The sequence below is a fragment of the Hemitrygon akajei genome, chromosome 31, assembly GCF_048418815.1.
Source record: "Hemitrygon akajei chromosome 31, sHemAka1.3, whole genome shotgun sequence".
NCBI classification, from domain to species: Eukaryota; Metazoa; Chordata; class Chondrichthyes; order Myliobatiformes; family Dasyatidae; genus Hemitrygon; species Hemitrygon akajei.
The window spans coordinates 32,138,095-32,165,258 of NC_133154.1; the positions used below are offsets into that span (position 1 = coordinate 32,138,095).

A 27,164-nucleotide genomic window follows, 5' to 3' on the forward strand; every position below is an offset into this window, starting at 1 on the left:
GATTAACAAGTATGAGTGTTCTGCTCCATGTAGTACAGAATGTTACATCTAATAATTGTTCGGATTGATAAATTATCGTTTTTGAAACTTGAGTTATTTTACAAAAATGAGTACAACAAATGAAGTTAACAATTCAATAGCAAAAGGTTTTCTAACTGGATTACTCAAATAAAAATCAAAATATAAATCAGCACACCAATTGGGCAAAGTGTCACTATGCAAATACTCAGATGAAGAACCACCTCAACCCCACATGCAGCCAGCTTTGCCACACATTTACTGCCCGCCCCAACAGGCAAGTGGGGCTATACCAACTTGTGAACAATTGCCTATTTCTAGATCATTTGTCACACATACATTGAAACATATAGTAAAATGCGTCTTTTGTGCCAATGAGCACCACTCTGAGGACTGTGCTGGAGGCAGCCCACAAGTGCCGCTGTGGTTCTGGCACCAGCATAGCTTGACCAGAACTCACTGACCGTGGGCAGCTTTGGAATGTTGGAGGAAACTCGCTCAGTCATGGGGAGAATGTACAAACTTCTTACAGACTGTGGAATTGAACCGCCATTGCTGGCACTGTAAAATGTTATCCTAGTACTGAGTTCTGGTGGAGGTACACCAACTAAGAGCGTTAAGCAGCAAGTTCTTGCACTGAGACCCAACATCTGTAACAGAGAAAGGTTGAATAGGTTAGGACTTTATTCCCTGGAATGTAGAAGAATGAGGGGAGATTTGATAGCGTTATATAAAATTATGATGGGTAGAGATATAGGTATAGATGGGTATAGATATGAATTCAAGCAGGCTTTTTCCACTGAGGCTAGGGGAGAAAAAAAAACCAGAACACATGGGTTAAGGGTGAAGGGGGAAAAGTTTAAAGGGAACATTAGGGGGGGGCTTCTTCACACAGAGAGTGGTGGGAGTGTGGAATGAGCTGCCAGATGAAACGGTGAATGCTGGCTCACTTTTAACATTTAAGAAAAACTTGGACAGGTACACAGATGAGAGGTGTATGGAGGGATAGGGTCCAGGTGCAGGTCAGTGGGACTAGGCAGAAAAATGGTTCCGCACAGCAAAGAAGGGGCAAAAGGCCTGTTTCTGTGCTGTAATGTTGTATGGTTCTATCTGAGGGTATCCAGTATTACACACCGTCCAGTCTGTGCGTTTGACAGAGTTAGGTAGCCAGTGAAGAAATGAACACAGCCATTTCACACCCACACACCTTCCTTGACAAGTTCCCCAAAATGTCAGTCAGACAGCACAAAATAAATTTAACCTCTCTTTTTGGGATGACTGAGGATTGTTGAACAGAGCCCAATCCCATCCAGCAGAGCTTTGTTCATTTTGATCCACCCACCTCATGGGCACTCCATACAGTTTTACTGCAAGAGCAATTCTTTCCTGTAATGAGGCCTGATAAGTGGGTTGTGTGTACCGCTCAACAGGAGCACACCTTGGAACTTACGGTACAAAAAAAACCTTCTCTGACACTTTACAGAAATGTTGAAGTTAAGTTTACCACCTGCAAACCCTTCCCCCCCTTCCATCAAGTCATTGGAAAGTTTCTGGATAATGCTGCCACTCAATAGTAAGACCCCACCTTGAAGAAATCCAACCATAATTAAAGTTACTTGTAGAGTCTCAGGCGACCCGCACATTTGCAAGTGCTGAAAATGAGCGTAGAACCACCTGTAAGGAGTTTGTACGTTCTCCCCATAGCTTTCCTCCAGGGGCTCTGGTTGAAAGGGATAGCAATTAACATTACCTTTAATTTTTATCCAAGTTGGGGATGTGAAACTTACCCAAGAATTCACAAGTGTAAAATGATGTCAAATGACTAACTTTTTCAGAAAAGTAGATAAGCTCATCAGAACAGAAATAGCACAGATTCACAAGGCAAATGTTCATGGTTAGAGACCAACAACCACAACAGTAAGGAACATGTCAGAGATGTTTTTGTCATTTTTCCACCGAATGGTCCAGGTTGGCCTGCACACGTGGCCGGGCACTCACCTCCTCCTTGCATCATTTTGTAAAACTTGCTCTCGATATGGAGCTGTGGGTGTTTCGTTTTGACACATTCCAACTTTATTGCAACCTCTTCTCCAGTCGCTATGTTTGCACCTGAAAAAAAGAGATAAAGAATGTAAAAAAAAGGAGAATCTTCCCTCAACAAACATGGGCTTTTTCCCTCATTTGCACTTTTTCCTCCTATCCCAAAATGTAACGAGGGAGAGAGGGAGAGAGGGAGAGAGGGAGAGAGGGAGAGAGGGAGAGAGGGAGAGAGGGAGAGAGGGAGAGAGGGAGAGAGGGAGAGAGGGAGAGAGGGAGAGAGGGAGAGAGGGAGAGAGGGAGAGAGGGAGAGAGGGAGAGAGGGAGAGAGGGAGAGAGGGAGAGAGAGAGAGAGAGAGAGAGAGAGAGAGAGAGAGAGAGAGAGAGAGAGAGAGAGAGAGAGAGAGGTACTACATTTGGAAAATAATCCATACAATGCATATTTGATAAAAGATTTAAGAATAGCTTTATTTGTCACATGTACATCGAAGCAAACACTGAAACATGTCATCCTGTGTCAATGACCAGCACGGTCAGATGGTTTGCTAGGTAGTCCATAAGTGTCGCAACAGCAAATCTTTCCTGTAATGAGGCCTGTTAAGTGGGTTGTATGTACCACTCAACAGAAGTTTTAGTAGACAAAGTTCTCCTTGGAATTTGTAGTACAAAAAAAAACTTTCTCTGACACTTTACAGAAATGTTGAAGCTAAGTTAACTACCTCCAAACCCTTTGCCCTCTTTCATCAAGTTAGTCCAGTGCCCACAACTCACTAACCCAAATCTTTAGAATGTGGGAAGAGACCAGAGTACCCAAAGGAAACCCACGCAGTCATGGGTAGAAGGTAGCTTTCTTTTAAAAGAAAAGGTAAGCTTGAACAGGCTAGCTGACAACCAACACCAGCAGGTCTGGATGGAACTCATCTGATGTGCTACCAAATAATTGAAACCTGGAAAAAAATGGAACAAACACGATCTATGGATCAGCTGGACTGGTTTGAAATGTTTGAACTGGACCCATGGTCTTTGAACTATGGGGGGGAAGAAAAGGGAGTTTCCTATCTAGAGACTCAGTCTCCATGGTTACTATGGCCAACTTCTCCTGGTAAAATATTCATGAATGCCCAAAGTGACTGACATGATTGAACATTATAAAGGCCGCAAGAGATTGCAGATGCTAGAATGTTTCAAAAAAAGCTGCTGGTGGAACTCAGCAGGTCAGGAAAAGTCTGTGAAGGGAATGAACAGCTGACATTTTGGATTCAGAAGAAGGGTCACAAACTGAAATATTATCCATTTCCTTCCACAGATGCTGCCAACCCCTGAGATTGTCTAGCAGGTTACTTAAAAAAAAATCACTTAGGCCACAGTCCATCAAGTCTGCATCAATGAGGCAGCATCTTCGGTACTCAATGAAGTCTTACCAAATTACAAAACAGCTCCTGGAAGGCTTTCTAACATCAGAAAGGCATATAAATGGAAGCCAACCGCTCCACTTCTGCCCTCAACACAGACCAGTTGGAACTCCTGTTCCAATAGCTATGTTGTGCCCACCTTAAGGCAACATCTTCTGTAACACATTTTCATCTAAAAGACAACAAACATGCAGCAAGACATCAGCCTGACAGCAGAGCCATCCATGTTACTATGCAGGGTGACAAGAGTTAAAACTTTGTGGAAAGACTATATACTTGTAAACCATCTTTCAATGCCTCAGGATCTTAAAATATTCAACAGGTTATATGTACTTTTTGAAATGTGCCATTGTACATAAGTATTAGCCAATTTACTGATACTGATAAGTGACTATATCAGAAGACCATAAGAGAAAAATGAGGCCATTCAGCCCACTGACTTTGGTCCACTATTCCATCATGGCTGATTTATCATTCTTCTCAACCCCATTCTCCTGCCTTAGCCCCGTAACCCTTTTGACACCCTGACTAATTAAGAACCTATCAAAAACAAGAGAAAATCTGCAGGTGCTAGAAATCCAAGCAACACACACAAAATGCTGGAACTCAGCAGGACAGGAAGCATCTATGGAAAAGAGTAAACAGTTGACGTTTTGGGCCAAGACCCTTCCACCGTTTAAAATACACGTGTCCCCTGCTTTACGCCACCTCGCTTTTACAAAAAACCTACATCAGTAACCTGTTTTCTCATTACAAAGAGGATTTTCGCTTTTACGAAATTTTTTCCCCATATAAATTAATGATTCTTCGCTTTACGCCATTTCGGCTTAAGAAAGTTTTCATAGGAACACTCTACCTTTGTGGGGGGGGGGGGCACCTGTATACCCAATGACTTGGCCTTCAGGGTCACCTAGTGGCAATGAATTCTACAGATTACCACACCCTGGCTAAAGAAATTCCTACTCATCTCTCATCTGAAGGGCTGTCGTATTCTGAGGCTGTGCCCTCTGGTCCTAGACTCCCCACTATGGGAAGTATCCTCTCCATATCCACTCAATCTCAGCCTTTCAGTGTTAGACAGGTTTCAATGAGGTCCGCTCTCATTCTTCTAAACTCCAGCAAGTACAGGCCCCAGGGATGAATGATTTCCTAATTCACCCTTTAAAGCAGGGGCTCCCAACCTTTCTATGCCACGGACTCCAACCATTAACCCGGGGATGATGGAAACCACTTGTGGAACCCCCGTTTTAAAGAACAATGCTACTGAGCAACAACTAGAAGGTTGTTAATTTAATTTGCAATGGTTCTTCAGTATTTGCTCAAAAGCAGACTAGCATTCTGCACTTGAGTCTTTGTAGAAGAACTTCAATCTTTTGACTCAGAGGCAGCCATTGATGCTGAGAAAGTATAAAATGCTGGTATCTCCTCTGCAAATTGAGTGTGAACTTGAGAACCAATCATCATGAGCCAGAATCTATCACACACACACACACACACACACACACACACACACACACACACACACACACACACACACACACACACACACACACACACACACACACACACACACACACACACACACACACACACACACACACACACACACACACAGTGGAAATTGATAATATGTGTGAGCATAACTTTAAGGTGCTTGGAAGAAAGTATAGAGGTGGTGATGTCAGGGGTGGTTTATTTTTCCTTTTACACAGAGGTATGAGCGTGGAACCCTCTGCCGGGGTGGTGGGAGAGGTAGATACATTAAGGACATTTAAGAGTCAATTACGTGGATGACAGAAAAATGGAGTTATGATGGTAGGAGGGGTTATATTGATTTTAGCCTAAGTTAAAAGGCAGATTGTGGGTCGAAGGGCTTGTTGTGTACTGCACTATGTAAACTACAGCCATGGCTAATGTCATGCTCATCTCTTGGGCAAAACCAAATGAATCTGCCAATGAATTCCTACCACGTATAGCGTGTGCCTGCGCATGTGGTGCCCCGGTGAAAGAATAGGTTGCTTATTTTGTAATAGATCAGAATGCACGTTATCACAAGAACAGCATGCATGTCAAGTACTTGCACGCAAGGCTGGCTTAATAACTTTGTTCTAATTTCCAACCAAGCAACACATAAAATGTGGGTTCCAGGAAGGGGCACAGAATTCAGGAGTGAAAACAGTTTCTCACACAAGGGTTTAAATTTTGCCTCTCCAGATCATGGTAGCTGCTCATGTCACAAGTGACAATGAGAAATGTGAAGTCACATTTAATAAAATTAAGATCACACAGGAATATGGAATGCCAAAGTAAGTTTTGTCATAAATAAAAATGATAGCAAAATACCTACAAGTTTCAATGTTGTTTCCAAGTGGCATCTGTTCAGGTTCCTCTCTGGGTAACTAAACTCATGAATCTACTCGACACACCAATGGAGGTACCAAGAGTTGTGCACTATGACAAGCACAGCCGTTCTGAAGACATTATTCCAAAATTCAGGTCTGTCACGTGAGATGGAAGGAAAAGGCTCCATGACACTATTTTCAAGAACAAAGGATCCCTCCTCAATGTACTGACCAATACAAGCTGTCCCCAACTTTTATGAACAATGGAGGATCTTGCCTCGATGTACTGCCCAAGACTGGTTGTGAACTGCAGGAGGAATGGAGACAGGCTAACCCCTATTGACATTAATGGATCTGGGCTTGAGAGGGCAAACAGCTTTAAATTCCTTGGCATACACATCACCGAGGATCTCACTTGGTCTGTACATACCGGCTGTGTGATGAAAAAAGTGCAACAGTGCCTCTTTCATCTCAGACAGTTGAAGTAGTTTGGCATGAGTCCCCAAATCCTGAGGACTTTCTACAGGGGCACAATTGAGAGCATCCTGCCTGGCTGCATCACTGCCTGGTATGGGAACTGCACTTCCCTCCATCGCAAGATCTGCAGCGAGTGGTGCGGACAGCTCAGCGAATCTGTAGATGTGAACATTCCACTATTCAGGACATTTACAAAGAGAGGCACATAAAAAAAGGACCTGAAGGATCATTGGGGACCCAAGTCGCCCCAACCACAAACTGTTCCAGCTGCTACATCCGGGAAACAGCACCACAGTATAAAAGCCAGGACAGCTTCTTCCACCAGGCCATCAGAATGATTAATTCACACAGATACAATTGTATTTCTATGCTATACTGACTGTCCTGTTGAACATACTAGTTATTACAAATTACTATAAATTGCACATTGCACATTCCAACAAGACGGAATGTAAAGAGTTTTACTCGTGTAAGTGAAGGAATAATTCATAGAAACATAGAAAACAGGTGCAGGAGTAGGCCATTCGGCCCTTTGAGCCTGCACCGCCATTCAGTATGATCATGGTTGACCATCCAACTCAGAACCCTGTACCTGCTTTCTCTCCATACCCCCTGATCCCTTTAGCCACAAGGGCCATATCTAACTTCCTCTTAAATATAGCCAATGAACTGGCCTCAACTGTTTCCTGTGGCAGAGAATTCCACAGATTCACCACTCTCTGTGTGAAGAAGTTTTTCCTCATCTCGGTCCTAAAAGGCTTCCCCTTTATCCTTAAACTGTAACCCCTTGTTCTGGACTTCCCCAACATCGGAAACAATCTTCCTGCATCTAGCTTGTCCAATCCCTTTAGAATTTTATACGTTTCAATAAGATCCCCCCTCAATCTTCTAAATTCCAGTGAGTATAAGCCTAGTTGATCCAGTCTTTCTTCATATGAAAGTCCTGCTATCCCAGGAATCAATCTGGTGAACCTTCTCTGTACTCCCTCTATGGCAAGAATGTCTTTCCTCAGATTAGGGGACCAAAACTGCACGCAATACTCTAGGTGCGGTCTCACCAAAGCCTTGTACAACTGCAGTAGAACCTCCCTGCTCCTGTACTCAAATCCTTTTGCTATGAATGCCAATTTACCATTTGCCTTTTTCACCGCCTGCTGTACCTGCATGCCCACCTTCAATGACTGGTGTACAATGACACCCAGGTCTCGTTGCACCTCCCCTTTTCCTAATCGGCCACTGTTCAGATAATAACCTGTTTTCCTGTTCTTGCAACCAAAGTGGATAACCTCACATTTATCCACATTAAATTGCATCTGCCATGAATTTGCCCACTCACCTAACCTATCCAAGTCACCCTGCATCCTCTTAGCATCCTCCTCACAGTTAACACCACTGCCCAGCTTCGCGTCATCCGCAAACTTGGAGATGCTGCATTTAATTCCCTCGTCTAAATCATTAATATATACTGTAAACAACTGGGGTCCCAGCACTGAGCCTTGCGGTACCCCACTAGTCACTGCCTGCCATTCTGAAAAGGTCCCGTTTACTCCCACTCTTTGTTTCCTGTCTGCTAACCAATTCTCTATCCACATCAATACCATACCCCAATACCGTGTGCTTTAAGTTTGCACACTAATCTCCTGTGTGGGACCTTGTCAAAAGCTTTTTGAAAATCTAAATATACCACATCCACTGGCTCTCCCCTATCCACTCTACTAGTTACATCTTCAAAAAATTCTATAAGATTCGTCAGACATGATTTTCCTTTCACAAATCCATGCTGACTTTGTCCGATGATTTCAACTCTTTCCAAATGTGCTGTTATCACATCTTTGATAACCGACTCTAGCATTTTCCCCACCACCGATGTCAGATTAACCGGTCTATAATTCCCCGGTTTTTCTCTCCCTCTTTTTTTAAAAAGTGGGGTTACATTATCCAATCCTCAGGAACTAATCCAGAATCTAAGGAGTTTTGAAAAATTATCACTAATGCATCCACTATTTCTTGGGCTACTTCCTTAAGCACTGTGGGATGCAGACCATCTGGCCCTGGGGATTTATCTGCCTTTAATCCCTTCAATTTACCTTAACACCACTTCCCTACTAACATGTATTTCCCTCAGTTCCTCCATCTCACTAGACCCTCAGTCTCTTACTATTTCCGGAAGATTATTTACGTCCTCCTTAGTGAAGACAGAACCAAAGTAGTTATTCAATGGGTCTGCCATGTCTTTGTTCCCTATGATCAATTCACCTGTTTCTGACTGTAATTCAAACCTTTTTGCATTACAGGCTGAAGTGAAGTGAGGGGGGAGGGGCAAAAAGAAAATTAGAGAATTACACAAAACAGCTGAAACATTGACATGGGCCAGTTCACCAGAGTTTGCAGTGCTTCCAGAGTCAAGCAAAGAACTAAATGCGATAAGAAGGACACTATATTGTAAAGAATATTTTACAAAATCAGCTGCAAAATCGGGGTTCGCTACCCCTGTTGTGAGGGGTTTGTACATTCTCCCCGTGACCACACGAGTTTCCTCTCACGTTCCAAAGATGTATGGTGAGTGAGTTGTAGGGTCAGAAGCATGGTAGCATTTATCTGTATATTTTGTTGTATGTGTGAACACAAAACTAATATGTAAACTTTAAACTGTGACCTTTAACCCAGCGAAAACAAAAAAAAATGTTATAATAGTACATCTACAAAGGGAATGGCTAAAAAATTATTCTCCCCACTTTAGTCTGAGCTCTTGTTAAGTATACATGCAACTAGTGACCTAATTTGCATAATTTATTCAATCTCGGGAAGCAGGAATGATTCCTTTTTCCAAGCACAAAGAAAATGCTCCATAAATATTGTGCACTCTAATAATTTGTCACGGAAACGTCAAAATTTCTACCTCCGACAGCAGAAATAGAAATACAGACAAGTGGCGTGACTAACAAGCACTCAATGCAATTTAAAATAAGTCGTTCTAGAAGCATCCGTGGTAAGAAGCGTGTCTCTAGGATGGGGACTAGAAGCAACAAAGCACTTCACAATTTTCATTTATGTAACGTCCGAATATAGAATCTCAAAGACAAAAAAAAATCAGATTTCTTCTTCTAGAAAATAACTTGCTTATCATTAAGCCTCTCTTCCTCTCTCCAAGATCACCTTTAAAAATCTTTGCCCAAGAATCTGGCCAGCTGTCCCAATGTAATTTGTTTATTTAGAGATACACTATGGAACACGCCCTTCCAGCTCGACAAGGTGCAACACCCAGCAACCTACCTAGCCTAACCAGGGGACAATTTACAATGACCAATTAACCTACCAACCAGTATGCTTTTGAAATGTGGGAAGAAACCCACGTGCTCAAAAGAAGGAAGTATGAACTTCTTACAGACAGCAGCGGAATTGAACTCCAAACTCCTACGCCCAAGCTGTAATAGTGGAACGCTAACCACTACACTATCGTGAAGCTCTTTGATTAACACACTGAATAATTTAGGAAGTTTCTAAGAAGCGCTTTTCCAGACTATTTACTCAACTTTTTGGTTGAAAACCTAGGAGCAAGTGACGGTTTCAACAATGGTCAAGCACTCACCTGAATTTTCACCTTTATCGTTTGCTCATTTGTTGATATATTCAAGCCTAACGCACAGAACCTTTGCAGGTGAAAGGTCACATTGAAAGTTTTAAATCTTCTGCCTCCCTCCCCCCACAACCCCGACTTTAAGCCTATGTCCTCTGGTTTTGGTTCCCTTTCTCTGGAGGCGAAACACTGTGTACATTCACTCTAAACATGCCCTTCATAACTGTATACATCTCAGAGTAAAATAATCAAAGTACATACTTGTTACCTTATAATACATTGAGATTCATTTTCTTGCAGGCATTTACAGGAAGAATGAAATACAGAACTTTACAAAAAAAACTACATCTAAACAAAGACCGTCTGGAGTTGATATGCAACCATTTGTCATTCTACAAAGAGAACCCGTGAGGCAGCTTCTTTGCAAAAAGGGGGGTGCATATACTGAAAAAGCTGCCAGAGAAAGTGACAGCTACATAAAAGTCAGTGGACAGGTAGGGATTTGGGTCAATTGTGGGCACTTTGGGCCATGGACCCCTCCTCATACTGAATTATTCTAGGATGCTGAATAACTGAGCATGGGCAGCAGAATGTATTGGCGTCTCCCTAACTCTTGCTAGAACTAACAGCTGTGCAAACAGGATGTAGAAAACTCACATGATGGAGTTACCATAATCAACCACCCCTTCATGACAAGGCAGATTCAGGGAGTTGTACACTTCTTACAATTAGACTCTTATTCCAGTAACAAGCTAATAAAAAAAACTCAACAATCCATTGAGGGACTGGATTATCATAAACTAATGTCTGGCTAGAGAAAAATTTACTTACCTTGAAAACTATCAGAGCCTGTTTCAATTCCACTGCCAAATTCCTACACTATAAAAACCAGATGATTACTTAGCTCCTGCAAACAAGTGACTTTGGGTAGAGATTCATACCATGATGCAATTACAGAGCATCCCTCCTGCACAAGCCCAGACAGACCACAAAAGGGCACCGTAGGCAAGTCTTTGCCAATCCTTCGTGTACAAGTGCTAACGGCTGCTGGAAAAGCTGCAATGAACAAGGCTCAAAAGCACCAATTACATCTGATCTGGTACTGAGCAATGAAGATCATCTTAAAGTCATACTGCACAGAAACAATCCCTTTGCTCCACCATGTCTGTATCAAATCAAGTCTACTGTCACATGCACGAGGCACAGGTATGATGATAAACTTGCTTGCAGCAACATCACAGGCACCGTACCATCCATCAAAACCCACACGTTCTAATCGCATTGACCACTGAAATCCAAGGTACAGAACCATCAACTGCATTTGCTGTTATAAAGGAGGAAAATAAGCAGCAACACCATTACAACACCATCAAACCGGCTTCAATTCCATGGATGATCAGAGGATGATCCCATGAGGAGTGTTTTGTGGCTATGGCCTGCATTTACTGGCGTTTAGAAGAAAGTGTGGGGGGGGGGGGGGGGGGAGAGAGGAGAAATCTCATTGAAACCTATTGAATATTGAATGCCCTAGATGGAGAGGATGTTTCCAATAGTGGGGGAGTCCAGGATTAGAGAGCACAGCCTCAGAATAGAGGGACACCCCTTTAGAACAGAAGTGAGGAGGAATTTCTTTAGCCAGAGGGTGATGAATCTGTGTTATTCATTGCCAGCGTTGGCTGCAGCAGCCAAGTCATTGGGTACATTTACAGCAGAGGTTGATAGGTCGGAGACGGGCTGATTCAAGGCTGGTGAGCCACCTGATGCGTCGTGGGAGAGCACGGAAGATCGGAAGCAGCCGGCTTGCAGCTGGCACAGGGCTCGGAAAAAGTGATGCAAGTCTTTTAACACCATAAATCAGTGGGTTATTTGTTATGTCTCCCCTTTCTGTATGAAACGGGGGCACCTCTTTTTCCCTTATTAAAGGAGAGTGCCCGAGGTACATTGATTACTGGGTGAACAAGTAGTGTCTTTATTGATGCTTTGCTGCATGCTCGGTGGGGGGGGGGGGGTGATGTTTTTTTGCTGTTGCCTTGCTACACTTGTGCATGGGAGGGGGATGTGGTGGGGGGCTTTGAGGGTTCTAACATTTAATTGTCATTCATTCTTTGGGGCACTCTGCTTTTATGGATGTTTGCAAAGAAAAAGAATTTCAGGACGTATATTGTATACATTTCTGACATTGAATGTACCTATTGATTAGTCAGGCTGTCAAAGGTTATGGGGAAAAGGCAGAAGAACATGGTTAAGAGGGGTAGTAAATCAGCCATAATGGATTGGTGGAGCAGACTAATGGGGAATGAACTCCTCTATGTTTTATGATCTTAATGAACATTAGAACAGGCCCTTTGGTCCACAGTGTTGTGCCTATCCAATTACATTAATAATCAAGTGGCAAGCCTGACTAATCTCTGCTTACACAATATCCATATCCTTCCATTTTCCTCACATTCATGTGCCTATCTGTCTTTTAAAAGTCTCCAATGTATTTGCCTCTACCTCCACCCTATGTATTGCATTCCAGGTACCCATCACTCTCTATGTAAAACAAACTTTGAAATTACCCCTGTCACTTTAAATGCATACCCCCTGATTTTAGGCTTTTCAACTCTGGGGAAAATATACTGTCTTCTACTCTACCTATGTCTCTTAATCTTACAAACCTCTATCAGATCTCCCCTCAGCCTCTGCTAATCCATAGAAAACAACTGAAGTTTGTCCAACCTCTCCTCATAGCACATGAACTCTAAAACAGGCAGCATTCTGGTAAACCTTTTCTGCACCCTCTCCAAACACTCAACATCCTTCCTATTATGGGCAACAAGAACTGCATGCAATACTCCAGATAAGACCTAACTAGCTTTAAAGAGCAGCATAATGCATGCAAGCAACTCCAAAATTTATCAATAAGCTTGGCAGGAACAATCTCAAGATTGTTGCTTTATGCAAATTAAACAAGTCTACTTCTCTCACTAGGATGAGGCATGGTGCAGCAAGGAAACCATCAATCAGGCAGGGCAGGGTCAGAAGCAATCAGGATTGTTCTCATGTCTCAAGAATGAGCCGAGTGGCTAATTTCCAACTTGACAATTACACTGAATATCATCTCAGAAAAGGAAATTTGGCATCAACAATACACAGAAGCAATGTGACACGGGCCCCAGTTCCCAGCGTGCACTCAGCGGGACACGGCCCCCAGTTCCTGGCACGCGCATACGTATTCCTCCTAGTACACAGATTTCTGGATGCAAGGGAAAAAACTAAACCAAAGTTCAGAAGGAATCTCACTGAAACCTACCAGATACTGAAAGACAGATAAACGGGACATGGCGAGGTTATTTTCATTAAGAGAACCTCAGCATAAAGGGACCTCATTAAAACTGAGGTGAGGAGGAATTTATTCAGCCAGAGGGTGGTGAATCCATTGAATTCATTGCCATGGAGGGCTGTGGAGGCGAAGTTATTGGTGTACTTAAAGGTAAAAATCGAGAGATTCTTGACTGGTAAGGGAGTCCCTGGCTATGGAGACGGAGGAAAAGAATATGCCTTAAAAATAAATCCACAACTATGATTGAATGGGAAAACAGATGAGCTGAATGGCCTAATTATGCTCCTATAATCTTCTGGAAGCAGGGCAAAGCTGCAGGTTAAGATTAGCAGGGCTTTTGAAGTGGAAAACAAAACAAAGTGGAGTTAACAGAAGAAAACCTTCCCCTCAATTCAACTAGATTCTAAAATGTTATCCAACAATTCATAGCAGTACCCACCCTGGCCCATCACAAGCTAGGAATCTTTGGCACCAATAACTTCCCTCCTCATCCACAAAATGGTGCTGTAAAATATATAAAAAAAGCACTGACAATCCAAAAGACAAGGGAGGAAGTGTATAATGCCAAAATGTTGCCAAGCAACAAATAAATGAAAGATCCAGCCCCAGTTAATGACTTTATAAACCTATAAAATGCAGATGCAAATGTAAGGCCTAATGGCAGAGTTCTGTTTTGTGTTATTACAGTTGTAGAACAAGTTACAACATGTCTAGTTAATGCAGTAACTAGATTAATGCAGTAGCTTACACAGGATTCAAAATTCCTTTCCAATTGACACTCATCGACTGCAATGAAACAGTACGCCTCATCAAGGTCTTTGGTCATCTTTCATGACAGCAGGACATTCCAAAACTTCACAGCCAATGAAGTACTTTCAACTTATTTACTGCTGTAATGAAGAAAATATGGCAAAAATTTCTACACAGTCATATCCAGTTTCTTTAAACAGCAGTGAAGGGTAAACTTTGGCTATTCCTGCAGATAAATCTCAGGTCAAGAGGCTTGAACATTGATTCAATGACATCCAAAGGAGGATTCTGGCTTATTACAATTTCACCTTGAAAATTAAGTGGTGTTTTCACTGCTTCTTCAGAAGTATCATTCAGTAGCCACTTTATTAGGTACACCTGCTCTTTAATGCAAATAGCCAATCATGTGGCATCACTGTGTCATCACCCTGAATCTTTCTTACTGCAATGATACACCCCACCCGAGTTTCCCCACCACAGTGCAATCAAGGACAACTGGACATAGAGATCAGATATTGAGCCATCGTACATAGATGCTTGTGTGTTCAGAGCCTGAGTTGCAGTCAAATGGTTCACTAAAGCATAGAGGATGGACCCTACATACAACAGTTAAAAAGCAAAAGGTACCCTCCAGCTCATTCCCACCCTTCAAATAATGGCCCTTGACAAGAGACCCAAAGTGATCTCCTACCATATTTCTGGAGCTACCAAAAAAAAATTACTCATGGTATGCTAATGTAACTTTTGGCCTCTATGCACCCCTTTTCTTCAGAAGATCAAGACCTCAAGCCCAGCACAAAATTCAGCCTATGCCAAACAGCACCATTTATCTTGAGAGCTGGGTGAACTACAGCAAGCACTTCAAAAAGAGATACAGCAATATCTTGTTTACTAGCAGAATAAGCAACATTCAGACCAAGATTCTCTGCAGTGATTCCCTAATTATACAGGCAGCTTGGCTGATAAGATTCCTACAACAAACATTAGTGTTTGAAATAATATTAAGAGGTTTCTAGATGACTACAGGAAGAGATTCAAGGAAGTTCAAAATTTCTGAGAAAAATGAGGAGGAACTTTGCCACCATCTTAACCCATGAATACTCAAAGTAGCAATCTGGATAACATCGAGAGCCCAGTGTAAATAGCAGAAGCAGTACATCATTTAGAGTATTTAACCAGATGTCAAGCACATGCCCTGCTCTGTACAAGGCAAAAACCGTAGGTCCCAGATCTGTCACCTCAGTGATTACAGAACTGAAGTGGAAGCAAATGACTCCTGATCCCAAAGGACTGCCCAAGAGCAGTAATGTGAAGTGTCCTGGAACATTTACAAAGATAAAGATTAGCTTTAATTGTCACATTACAGTGAAATATGTCATCTACATCAAACCAGTGAGGAGTATGTTGGGCTGGGAAGTCGCCACACCTCTGGTGCTAACTCACTAAACCTTTGGAATGTGGAAGGAAACCAGAGAATCTGGAGGAAACCCACGTACACTCTCCTTCAGGCTGTAATTGAACCCAATCTATCATCACTCGCGCTGTAACAGTGTTACTATGCTACTGAGTCACCCTACTGTATTAAAGGTGCTATACAAATACAGATGGCTCATCTCTCTGTATGGACTGACCAAAACCTGCCCTTATATTGACCCAATTTACTTCTGACCCCCACCCCCCACAAAGTAACCTGCTCGGTTATACTTTGGCGTACAAATTCAGAATTCAACTGTGTGCTTGTCCAGCGCTATTGATCTGTTAGTGAGCACATCAAAAACACTGGACGAACGCACAGCCTTCCAAACAGATACAGTCCTATTGATCTGTTAGCGAGCAGCAAGTTTTTGCTTTTAAACTTTGTCTATCACAAGACAAGGATGTAATACAAACTTCAGAAAGTAGAGTAATTAAAGAACTCTGATCAACATTTCTGTTTTAAGTATTCAGGTTTTGCAAGCTACACAACCAGTTCCAAGAAATTGGCCTGATCCCCGCAAAGGAACATCAAGTTCACATGCTCCCCCATTGGCCAAGGCACACCTTGATAAATGATTGGAAAACTATTGACTAGCATTATGTAAACCTTCACAGTGTTCTGCAATATTATCCTCTTCAGGCTACACTGAGCAGAATTAAATGGATTACCATCACCAAGTCTGGATTTTGTTATTGGAAGTAAAACCACTGTTGTGTGTTCAGTTAATTACTCCTACTTGAAGAACGGGTCAGAGGCTGGATATCCCGCAGTAACTGACTCCAAAGCTATGGAACAACTAACATGGCAATAATCCCAAGAGTGCTTTAAAATACTTGCTACTCCTCACAGAACTGTTATCCATTAAAATTTGACATACACTTGCCTGCTTAGATGAGTACAACACATCACCATACCAAGCAGCCCACTTTAAAGATAAGCTTTATTTTGTCACATGCACATCAAAACAGGCAGTGAAATGTGCCAAATCAAATCAACGGGGATTGTGTTGGACAGCCCATAAGTGTCGCCAACATAGTATGCCCACAACTCATTAACCCTATAATGTCTTTAGATTGGGTGGTGGGGTGGAGATACGTTTCTACCAAAGGAAGTGTAAGGTGCTCCTTCCCTCTGCTAGTTTGCAGGTCACCCTTGGACAAAGTACAGCATCTGCTTTGCCCCCCCCCCCCCCCAATCAGGGCCACTTGAAGCCATGGGAGCAGGTGGTAGATATCACGAGTCCTGGTTGTGCAACCACCGAAACTAGTCAATCTCTGAAGAGTGATAACAGCTGCAGTGATCAGTCTTGTAAAGACGCTGCCCAGTAGGAGCGATTGGCAAACTATTTCCGTAGAAAAATTTGCCAAAACCACTCATGGTCAAGAACACCACAATCATCCATGTCACACGACATGGCACATAACGAAGGTGATGTACTTCTTTAGAACATGGGAGGAAACCCACACAGTCAAGGGGAGAATGTACAAGCTTCTTTCCGCCACTGCCTGTAATCGAACCCTGACCAGTGACCACTGGCACTCTAAAGTGATGGACAAACCACTACATTACCAACTGCATCTAAGTCTTGACTCAATTATTCAATCTCTCCATCACTAGCAGACCATGACTGGTGTACACACACCACTATAAAGTTTACTTGCCTTGGGCTACCCCAACACTACCTCCCAGATTCACACATGAATAAAGCAAGCACATGGCAAAGCATTTACTTATAAGTTCTAAGAGAAAACCCATCCTGAATTAGAAAGAGGTTACTTTTCCTTTCATTATGAGGTCAAAACCATAGTGTTCCGTATCCAAAACTGTGCATGTATCTTCATTGGATACACTGCACTGGTTTAGGTCAGCATCTCACCACCAATTAGAGAATCAGCAGGTGTTGCTGGGATGGTGTCATTTAAACAAATGAAGTTAACAAATTTCAAGTGATACTATTTTCCATCATGATTGGTATTTCACAAAGAACGTGCTTAATTCTCTGTGATACTGGAAATACACATCAACAAATATTCAGGAGTTAAGCAAACTGTACAAAATAAAGCAACTCAGTGCAGTTCAAAATCCTAAAACTAGGGGGTCGCACTCACATTTCTGAAGAGCTATCACGCTTCAAGTGAATTCTGAATGAAGTTAAAGAGGAGAGGATGCAAGGGTAGTGCTTTATTCTTGGATGGCTAGAAGAACTTTGGCTTGAGGGACATCCTTCCTCAGAGCAAATCGCCTTGAGAGTGAGGAGGTGGTAGATAAGAGCTATAGCCACCCCTAAGGTGCCTGGAGAGGGAAAGGGAACAGGCAGACAGTGTAGAATAACCCTGTGGCCGTTCCCATGCCCCTCAATAAGAATGCCGCTTTGGATACCGTTGGAGATGACCTACCAGGGAGAAGCCGCAGCGATCAGGTCTCCAAAGGGGGAGGGTGATCAGTCGGGTACATACTAGTATCAAAAACATAGGTAGGATAACATAGGAGGAAGTCATGAAGACAGAATATCTGAACGTGAAGGAGACCAATATCCTTGCGGGTAGGTTAGCTAGAGCTGTTGGTAATTGCTTAAACCAATTTGGCAGGGGGATGAGAACTGATGTGGTAGAGCTGAAGATGGAGCAGTTGGTATACAACATGCAGTGCATAATGAGACTGTCAGGAAGGACAGGCAGATGATAGGACAAAATTGCAGTCAGTGGTGTATTTAAGTGTAACATGGGGGCAAAAATCGAAAAGGTGATGCATACAGGACTGAAGGTGTCATATTTGAATGCACACAGTATAGAAAACAAGGTCAATGATCTTTTAGCATAGTTAGAGATTGGTAGGTATGATGGCTGAAAGCAGATTACAGTTGCGAGCTTAACATGTGAGGATACACCTTATATCAAAAGGACAGGCAAGTAGGCAGTAGGCAGAGAGGGCGGGGTGGTTCTGTTGGTAAAAGTTGAAATCACATCCTTAAAAGAGGTGACTATGATTGAAAGGTGTAGGAATGTTGTGCATAGAGTTAAGAAACTGAGTTATATATCAGCCTCTGAACAATAGCCAGGATGTGGGACACAAATTACAATGTGATATAGAAAAGGCATGTAATAAGGGCAATGTTATGATAGTCATGTCACCTGGACAAGACTGACTACACACCAGGGTTTTCAAAAAGGTAGCCAATGAAATTGTACAGCTATTACAAATGATCTTTCAGGAATCACTAGATTCTAGAATGGTCTGGAGAAATGGAAAACTGCAAATATCATTCCACTCTTTAAGAAAGGAAATCATAGGTCAGTTAGTCTGACTTCAGTCATTGACAAAATGTTGAAGTCCATTATTAAGGATGAGGTTTTGGGGTACTTGGAGGCACATGATAAAATAGACCAAAGTCAGTGTGGTTTCTTGAAGGGAAAATCTTGCCTGATAAATTGGTTGGAATTCTTTCAGGAAATAACAGGCAGGACAGACAAAAGGCTGCTTAAAAAGAGGCAATGGTATTACAAGGAACATACTAGCATGGATAGAAGATTGGGTGAGTGGCAGGAGGCAAAGACTGGGAATAAAGGGGGCCTTTTCTGGTTGGTTGTTGGTGACTATACCGGTTTTCCTCAGGAGTTTGCTTTGGGACCACTTCTTTTTACATTTCACGTCAATGATTTGGATGATGGAATTGATGGCTTTATGGCCAAGTTTGGAGATGATACAAAGACAGGTGAACAGGCAGGTAGTGTGAAGGAAGCAGAGAGGCTACACAAGGACTTAGACAGATTGAGAGAATGGGTAAAAAAAATGCCAGATGGAATATAGTTCAGAGAAGGTAGAAGAAATAAAGACTTCGACTATTTTCAAAATGGGGAGAAAATTCAGAAATCAGAAGTGTAAAGGGAGTTCTACTGCAGGATTCCCTAAAGCTTAACTTGAAGGTTGAGTCGGTGGTGAGGAAGGCAAGTGCAATACACGCATTCATTTCAAGAAGACTAGAACATAGAAGCAAGGATGTGATACTGTTGCTTAATAAGACATCAGTTAGACCACACTTGGAGTATTAACTGCAGTTTTGGGCTTCTTATCGGAGATGTGTTGCATTGGAGACAGGCCAGAGAAAGTTCATGAGAATGATTCCTGGAATGAAAGGGTTAACATACGTGGAGTGTTTGATGGCTTGGGGCCTATACTTGCTGGTGTTTAGAAGAATGAAGGGGTACCTCATTAAAACATATCCAATATTGAAAGGCCTAGCCAGTGTGGCAATGGAGAGCATATTTTTTAATAGAGTTTTTTTCTGTAATGGTCTAATTCTGATCCCATGTCTTACGGTCTTTATGTCTTAAATCATTGGGTCAGTCAATGTTTTTGTATTGCCACCAAAATTTAACATTTAATGTTTGGCAGCCGTATAGGCTTATGCTTCCCACTCAAAGCCACCAAGACATAGGAGCAGGATTAGGCCATTCAGCCCATCAAGTCTGCTCTGCCCATTCCATCAAGGCTGATTTATTATCCCTCTCAACCCATTTTTCTGCCTTCTCCCTGTAACCTTTGACACCTTGACAAATCAAGAACCAATCAACCTCCTCTTTAAATATAGCCAGCGACTTGGCCTGTGGAAATGAATTCTAAAGATTCACCACACTCTGATTATCTCTGTTCTACAGGGGCATCCTTCTATTCTGAGGTATTGCCCTGTGGTTCTAGACTTCCCCACTGTAGAAACATCCTCCGTGTTCTCTCTACCTAGGCAAAATTTGAGCTAGCTGGCCAATAATGCAAAATGCCATCCACAGTGAATAGAGAGAAAGATATATTATTCATCCAAGATGACAAAATGTGGGATTTTAAAAAGCAAATTAAACCCAGGAAGATTTGGCAAACTGTGTCATAAATAGTATCATATCCAACAGGCTGGAAAATCTACCAGTCTGAGGTGCAAAATTAGCAGAGTTTTATTTTGTATTATTGTTTAAACAGAGTAACACATTCCTCAGCAACACCAAAATAGTAAAGCCCCATGCTGTGGTCCTGCTGAAGAATCTGAGTATTTTCTGTACAATTTTAGATCACTTATTGATAAAAGAAGAACGAAGTACATGAGACAGGCTTCAAAAATAACACCTAAGCAAAAAATAATAATTGGCATCTGACACCTGATCAAAGTTCAATAGAAATAGGCAAACAAAAGAAATTTTTGCCTTTCAATTTCCTGATTTGACATAAAAAAGAAATTCCAATTAACCAGATTTCTTCTTCCTCCTCAGTTTCATAGGTACAATCAAAAACAGAAGTGGAAAAGAAATTAAATCCAGTGTGTAAAGCAAACAAATCAAATAATGAAGAGTCTAATTTCTGAAACAAAAGAACCAAGATATAGTTTTCAAAGTAGAGTCAAATATACAGCTTTCATAATTAGTAGGGAATATAAGCCTTATTCAATTTCACCCTAAACTGGTGAGAGGAGGCCAGGAATTTGCTGATGTCACAGAAACAGTGAATATCTTTGCCTAGATTTTTGTATCTCCTTCTGCATTGTCCTTTCTTTAGCCAGAGGGTGGTGAATCTGTGGAATTCATTGCCACAGGCAGCTGTGGAGGCCAAATCATTGCATATACATAGAGCAGAGGTAAATAGGTACTTGATTAGTAAGGAGATCTGAAGTTACAAGGAGGGTTGTGAGTGATAATAAATCATATGTGATGAAATGGTAGAGCAGACTCAATGGGCCAAATGGCCCAAATCTGCTCCTGTGGCTTATGGTGTTATAGATAAATGTGTGATGACAGTCACAGATACTTTAATCAGCTAACAATCTGAGAGAGGTAGAGAGAGAGAAAGAGACAGACAAAGCAACAACAGCATGGCACCAAATGCACAACTTAAGGGCGGGACAGTGGTGTAGACAAAAAAAGCTAGTGATCTGGGTTCAATCCCGACCCCTGGAAGGTTGGCTGATAAGATTCCTCTCGGTGCTCCAATCACTTCCCACATCCCAGAGATTGATGACGAAGTAAATTTTGGCCAGATGTTGGTCAGTAATACAATCTGTGGACGACTGATGGGTCTGTAGTACGGGGTGGTTACAGACAACAAGGGGAAATGGGGTTGCTCATTAAGGTGACATAACTAATACAGCCTCCTATGATTTAAGAAAACAACAACTGTTAACACAGTATTTTAAATACAAGAAACTCACACTAGTTTCAAAACAGAATCAATTTATTATCAATGACATATCACACTAAAGTAGTTTTGCAGTACAGTGTAAAGTTAAGTCTAAATTACAAAATAAAAAATAAGAGTAAAAAAGTAACAAAGTAGTATTCATGGACTGTTCCTGGACATCTAATGGAGGGGCAGAAGCTTATCTTCAGGTCCAATGGTAGTAAAGAGAAGAGGCTGCTGAAGGTCCTCAGTGATGCACCGCCTCTTGAAGACATTCGAGGGTGAGGAGGATTGTGCCCATGATGGAGCTGGCTGAGTCCATAATCTTCTGCAAACCTCCTGCATCCAATGCATTGGAGCTGCCAAACTAAAGTGATCTCTATTGTATGCCTAGAGAAATTTCTAGAGTCTGTGGCCTATCTCATTTTAATCTATTAGTGGCAAGTTTGGTCTAAAAGTTCATCAGCACTGAGTTTTTTCTTCTGTATGTCCACTGCTCCAATTATTTCTTTTATTAATAGCTTTCTGATCACACTAAAAGGAACTGTTAGAATACCAAACTACCATGGCCAGTTGGTTGTGAGACTTAAAATGTGTGACTTCTCCCATCACTTCCGATCTCCACTCACCTGTCTGCCCTGCTCAAGCTGCAATAAAACATCAACACAAGAGCTTCTGCAGATGCTGGAAATCCACAGCAACACGCTGGAGAAACTCAGCAAGTCAGGCAGCAGCTATAGAGAGGTTATGAAACAGTTGACATTCTGGGCTGAGATCCTCTTCTTTGTGGTGGCGTGTTGGGGAGGAAGCATTAAGAAGAGGGACGCCTCGCGTCTTAATAAGCTGGTAAGGAAGGCGGGCTCTGTCGTGGGCAAAGTACTGGAGAGTTTAACATCGGTAGCTGAGCGAAGGGCGCTGAGTAGGCTACGGTCAATTATGGATAACTCTGAACATCCTCTACATAGCACCATCCAGAGACAGAGAAGCAGTTTCAGCGACAGGTTACTATCGATGCAATGCTCCTCAGACAGGATGAAGAGGTCAATACTCCCCAATGCCATTAGGCTTTACAATTCTACCGCCAGGACTTAAGAACTTTTTAAAAGCTATTATTAATGCTTTTTGAGATAGTGATTTAGATGCATATCATATTTTTTACTGAGTTAAGTATTGTATGTAATTAGTTTTGCTACAACAAGTGTATGGGACATTGGAAAAAAAAGTTGAATTTCCCCATGGGGATGAATAAAGTATCTATCTATCTATCAATCTTCATTGGGATTGGAAAGGAAGAGGGACAGTTGCTAGTACGGAAGGTGGAGAGAGGGTAAGGAGCACAAGCTGACAGGTTATATCAGTGAAGGTGAGTGGGGGAGGATGAATGATGTGAGAACTGCCCATCACGACCCTCCAGTGCCCCTCTTCCATCTCTTTCTCCCATGGTCCATTGCACTCTCCAGTCAGATCCCTTCTTCTTCAGCCCTTTACCTCTTCCAGCTATCACCCCTCAGCTTTTCACTCTTTCTTCCCCCCCCCCCACATTCTTATTCTGGCTTCTGCCCTCCCCTTCCACCAACAGCCCTCCTCCCCTGTCCTGATGAAGGGGCTTGGCCCAGACCATTGACTGTTTATTCCTCTCTGACTTGCCAAGTTCCTCCAGCATTTTGTGTGTGTTGCAATGGCACATCAGTACTACATCCTTCCTTTCCCTACATTTCTGTACCACCTCCCCTTAACACAGAACAGTGCAGCACAGGAAAAAGCCATTCACCCCCACAATGTCTGTACTGACCATAATACCAATGCAGAGTGCACACCTACCTGCACGAGGGCTAAAATGGGTCTCCCTAATCACTCTATCCAGATAGTTCTTCAAAAGAATGTCTTAATTTACCCCACCACCTGGCCCTATCCCTTTAGAATCATTATTCAACCACTCACATCTTACTCTTTAGAATCGCCGTCTCACCGCCCGATCCCATCCCTTTAGAATCGCCGTCCCACCGCCCGTCCCATCCCTTTAGAATCACTGTCCCACCACCCGTCCCATCCCTTTAGAATCATTGTCCTACCACTCACAACTTACTCTTTAGAATCGCCGTCCCACCGCCCGATCCCATCCCTTTAGAATTGCCGTCCCACCCCTTTAGAATCACTGTCCCACCACCCGTCCCATCCCTTCAGAATCATTATTCAACCACTCACATCTTACTCTTTAGAATCGCCGTCTCACCGCCCGATCCCATCCCTTTAGAATCGCCGTCCCACCGCCCGTCCCATCCCTTTAGAATCACTGTCCCACCACCCGTCCCATCCCTTTAGAATCATTGTCCTACCACTCACAACTTACTCTTTAGAATCGCCGTCCCACCGCCCGATCCCATCCCTTTAGAATTGCCGTCCCACCCCTTTAGAATCACTGTCCCACCACCCGTCCCATCCCTTCAGAATCATTATTCAACCACTCACATCTTACTCTTTAGAATCGCCGTCCCACCGCCCGATCCCATCCCTTTAGAATCGCCGTCCCACCCCTTTAGAATCATTATTCAACCACTCACATCTTACTCTTTAGAATCGCCGTCCCACCGCCCGATCCCATCCCTTTAGAATCACCGTCCCACCACCCGTCCCATCCCTTTAGAATCACCATCCCACCGCCCGATCCCATCCCTTTAGAATCGCCGTCCCACCCCTTTAGAATCACTGTCCCACCACCCGTCCCATCCCTTTAGAATCACCATCCCACCGCCCGATCCCATCCCTTTAGAATCGCCGTCCCACCGCCCGATCCCATCCCTTTAGAATCGCCGTCCCACCGCCCGATCCCATCCCTTTAGAATCACCGTCCCACCACCCGTCCCATCCCTTTAGAATCACCATCCCACCGCCCGATCCCATCCCTTTAGAATCGCCGTCCCACCCCTTTAGAATCACTGTCCCACCACCCGATCCCATCCCTTTAGAATCGCCGTCCCACCGCCCGATCCCATCCCTTTAGAATCGCCGTCCCACCGCCCGATCCCATCCCTTTAGAATCACCGTCCCACCACCCGTCCCATCCCTTTAGAATCACCATCCCACCGCCCGATCCCATCCCTTTAGAATCGCCGTCCCACCCCTTTAGAATCACTGTCCCACCACCCGTCCCATCCCTTTAGAATCACCATCCCATCCCTTTAGAATCGCTGTCCCACCACCCGATCCCATTTTTTTAGAATCACTGTCCCACCACCCGTCCCATCCCTTTAGAATCATTGTCCCACCACCCGATCCCATCCCTTTAGAATCACCATCTCATCCCTTTAGAATCGCTGTCCCACCACCCGATCCCATCTTTTTAGAATCACTGTCCCACCCCTTTAGAATCATTGTCCCATCACCCGATCCCATCCCTTTAGAATCATTGTCCCACCACCTGTCCCATCCCTTTAGAATCATTGTCCCACCACCCGATCCCATCTCTTTAGAGTCACTGCACACTTCTCACTTTCCCCATGCAGTCCACATTCTTACCACCACATCCTCCCATCTGAACTTTTCTCTGCTTTGGCATTGGTCAACCATCTGCCTTTCTTCTCTCCCACCCTGCTCAAGCATGTTCACATTAGCTCAACTTATTTACACGAATGAACTTACTTTCTCTCATTTCCTTACATCCCTCAACAGCAACCTCAACAAGATCAACAGGACACAAAACCATTCATCCCTCTCCCATCATCAGTTCCTCAGCTCACCCCACGGAATGCAATTTCCCCCACTCCCATCTTCGCTTCCTCTACTGACACTAATCTGGTGAACTGCTGCTTTAAACCCACCATTACCAGATGTATTTTGTTCCATAAATCTACACTGAACTTCTTTCCTCTGCTGAAACCACAATTATAAAACAAACTTGGCGTTTCCACCAATAACTGCCATCTTACACAATATAGAACACTACAACACAATACAGGCCCTTCAGCCCACAGTGCCGTACCAACTTATAACCTCCTTAGATCAATCTACTCCTTCCTTCCGGCATATCCCATCCCTTTTCCTATCATGAAAATACCCATCTAAATATTTACTATATCTCACTCTACCAAACCCACCACTCTGTGTGAAAAAAAAATTGCCTCCAACACCCCCCATACTACTCTCCAATCACTTTAAAATTATGCCCCTCATATCAGCCATTTCCACCCCAGAAAACAAAGTCTCTGGCTCTCCAACTGCTCCATGTACACCTTCGCTCTAAAGAAGAAATTTAGCTCTCTCAATTTATCTGCTTAAGGCGTGCTCTCTACTCCAAGAAGCTTCTGATAAATCTTCTCTGCACCATCTCTAAAGCTTTCACATCCTTCCTATAATCAGGACACCAGAAAAGAACACAATACTCCAAACCCTAATCTAACCAGGGTTTCATAGAGCTGTAACATTACCTCATGATTCTTGAACTCATCAAACATTTTCTTTATACAAGTGCCATTTGTAGAGGCTACTGTAGCCTAACCAAAGTGGGAACATCAAACTTATTTCTGGCCCAATTCCTCTATTATCCAAAGGGTTTCCCACTTCCTGCTCCCTCAAATCCATAGAATTGCTTACCATTCTACTTTCCCCCCCATCCCCAACCACAAAGACACTGAATAACATTTATTATCACTGACATGTCATGAAATTTGTTGTTTGGCAGAAGCAGTACATTACAATACACAAAAATATACTATTAGTTACAATAAGAAATACATATTATAAATAGCGAGGTAGTGTTCATGGGTTCTTATTCACAAATCTGACGGCCAAGGGGAAGAAGGGATTCCTACAACACAATCATTCATCTAGAAACCAATCCTTTTCTTTAGACATGGCCAAAGTCCCTCTCGAGAGAAAATGCCTCAAAAGGCACTAACTTCCCTCGATATTAATGCCACAACTGGTCTCGTGTTAAGACCAATTCAGCCCAAACTCCTTGTAAATCAAAACTTCACTATGGCTGTTCGCTACTTGTCAAATGATCTTCCGGTCAAGATGGCACCAAACTGTGATGCCTGAGCCAGTGTTCTGGCTCGGACTTAGTTTTAGGATCGCTGGGATGGGTTTGGGGACAAAGTGAGGGGGAGTGTTAGTGGTCAGGGGTTGTTAATGAAGTTAGATGTTTGGTGTTTGGGGTGTTTGGTTAGCTGGTGACTGGAGTGCCCCACAGTCGAAAGTCAGCAAGCGCTTGAAGTCAACGAATCTGGAGGCAAGGGTCCTGAAGGAGTTACGAGGGACATTGAGGCACTAAGGTCAAACTCATGAGAGGTAAGTTCTGGGGTCTAGGCTGGAACAGAGGTCAGCAAAGTCCAAAGTTGGAAGCCCATTGTCTGGAAGCCTGAGAGTCCAGGGTCAAGGACTGGAGGCATGGAGGTAGCCTATCTTGGGATGGGCTACCTGTCTGTGGAAGTGTGAAAGGGTCTGTTTTGCTGTTGTTGTTGCTTGTGTTGTTCTGTTGAACATCGTGGACATGCTACGTTGGTGCCGCATTGCTTCATAACACTTACCGGCTGCCCCCTGAACATCCTAAAGTTGTGTTGGTTGTTAACGTAAACAACGCATTCACTATACCTTT

The 27,164-nt window shown here is 43.0% G+C and overlaps 1 protein-coding gene across 3 annotated transcripts in view; it reads right to left on the minus strand.

The window, feature by feature from the left end:
- LOC140719127 (casein kinase I) overlaps positions 1 to 27,164 on the minus strand; it is a 61,102-nt gene that overhangs the window by 30,929 nt on the left and 3,009 nt on the right. For all 3 annotated transcript variants that reach the window (XM_073033524.1, XM_073033521.1, XM_073033522.1), the window contains exon 3: positions 2,017 to 2,127. In XM_073033524.1, the coding sequence (XP_072889625.1) occupies positions 2,017 to 2,127 (111 nt within the window). The remainder of the gene's footprint in view (positions 1 to 2,016; positions 2,128 to 27,164) is intronic.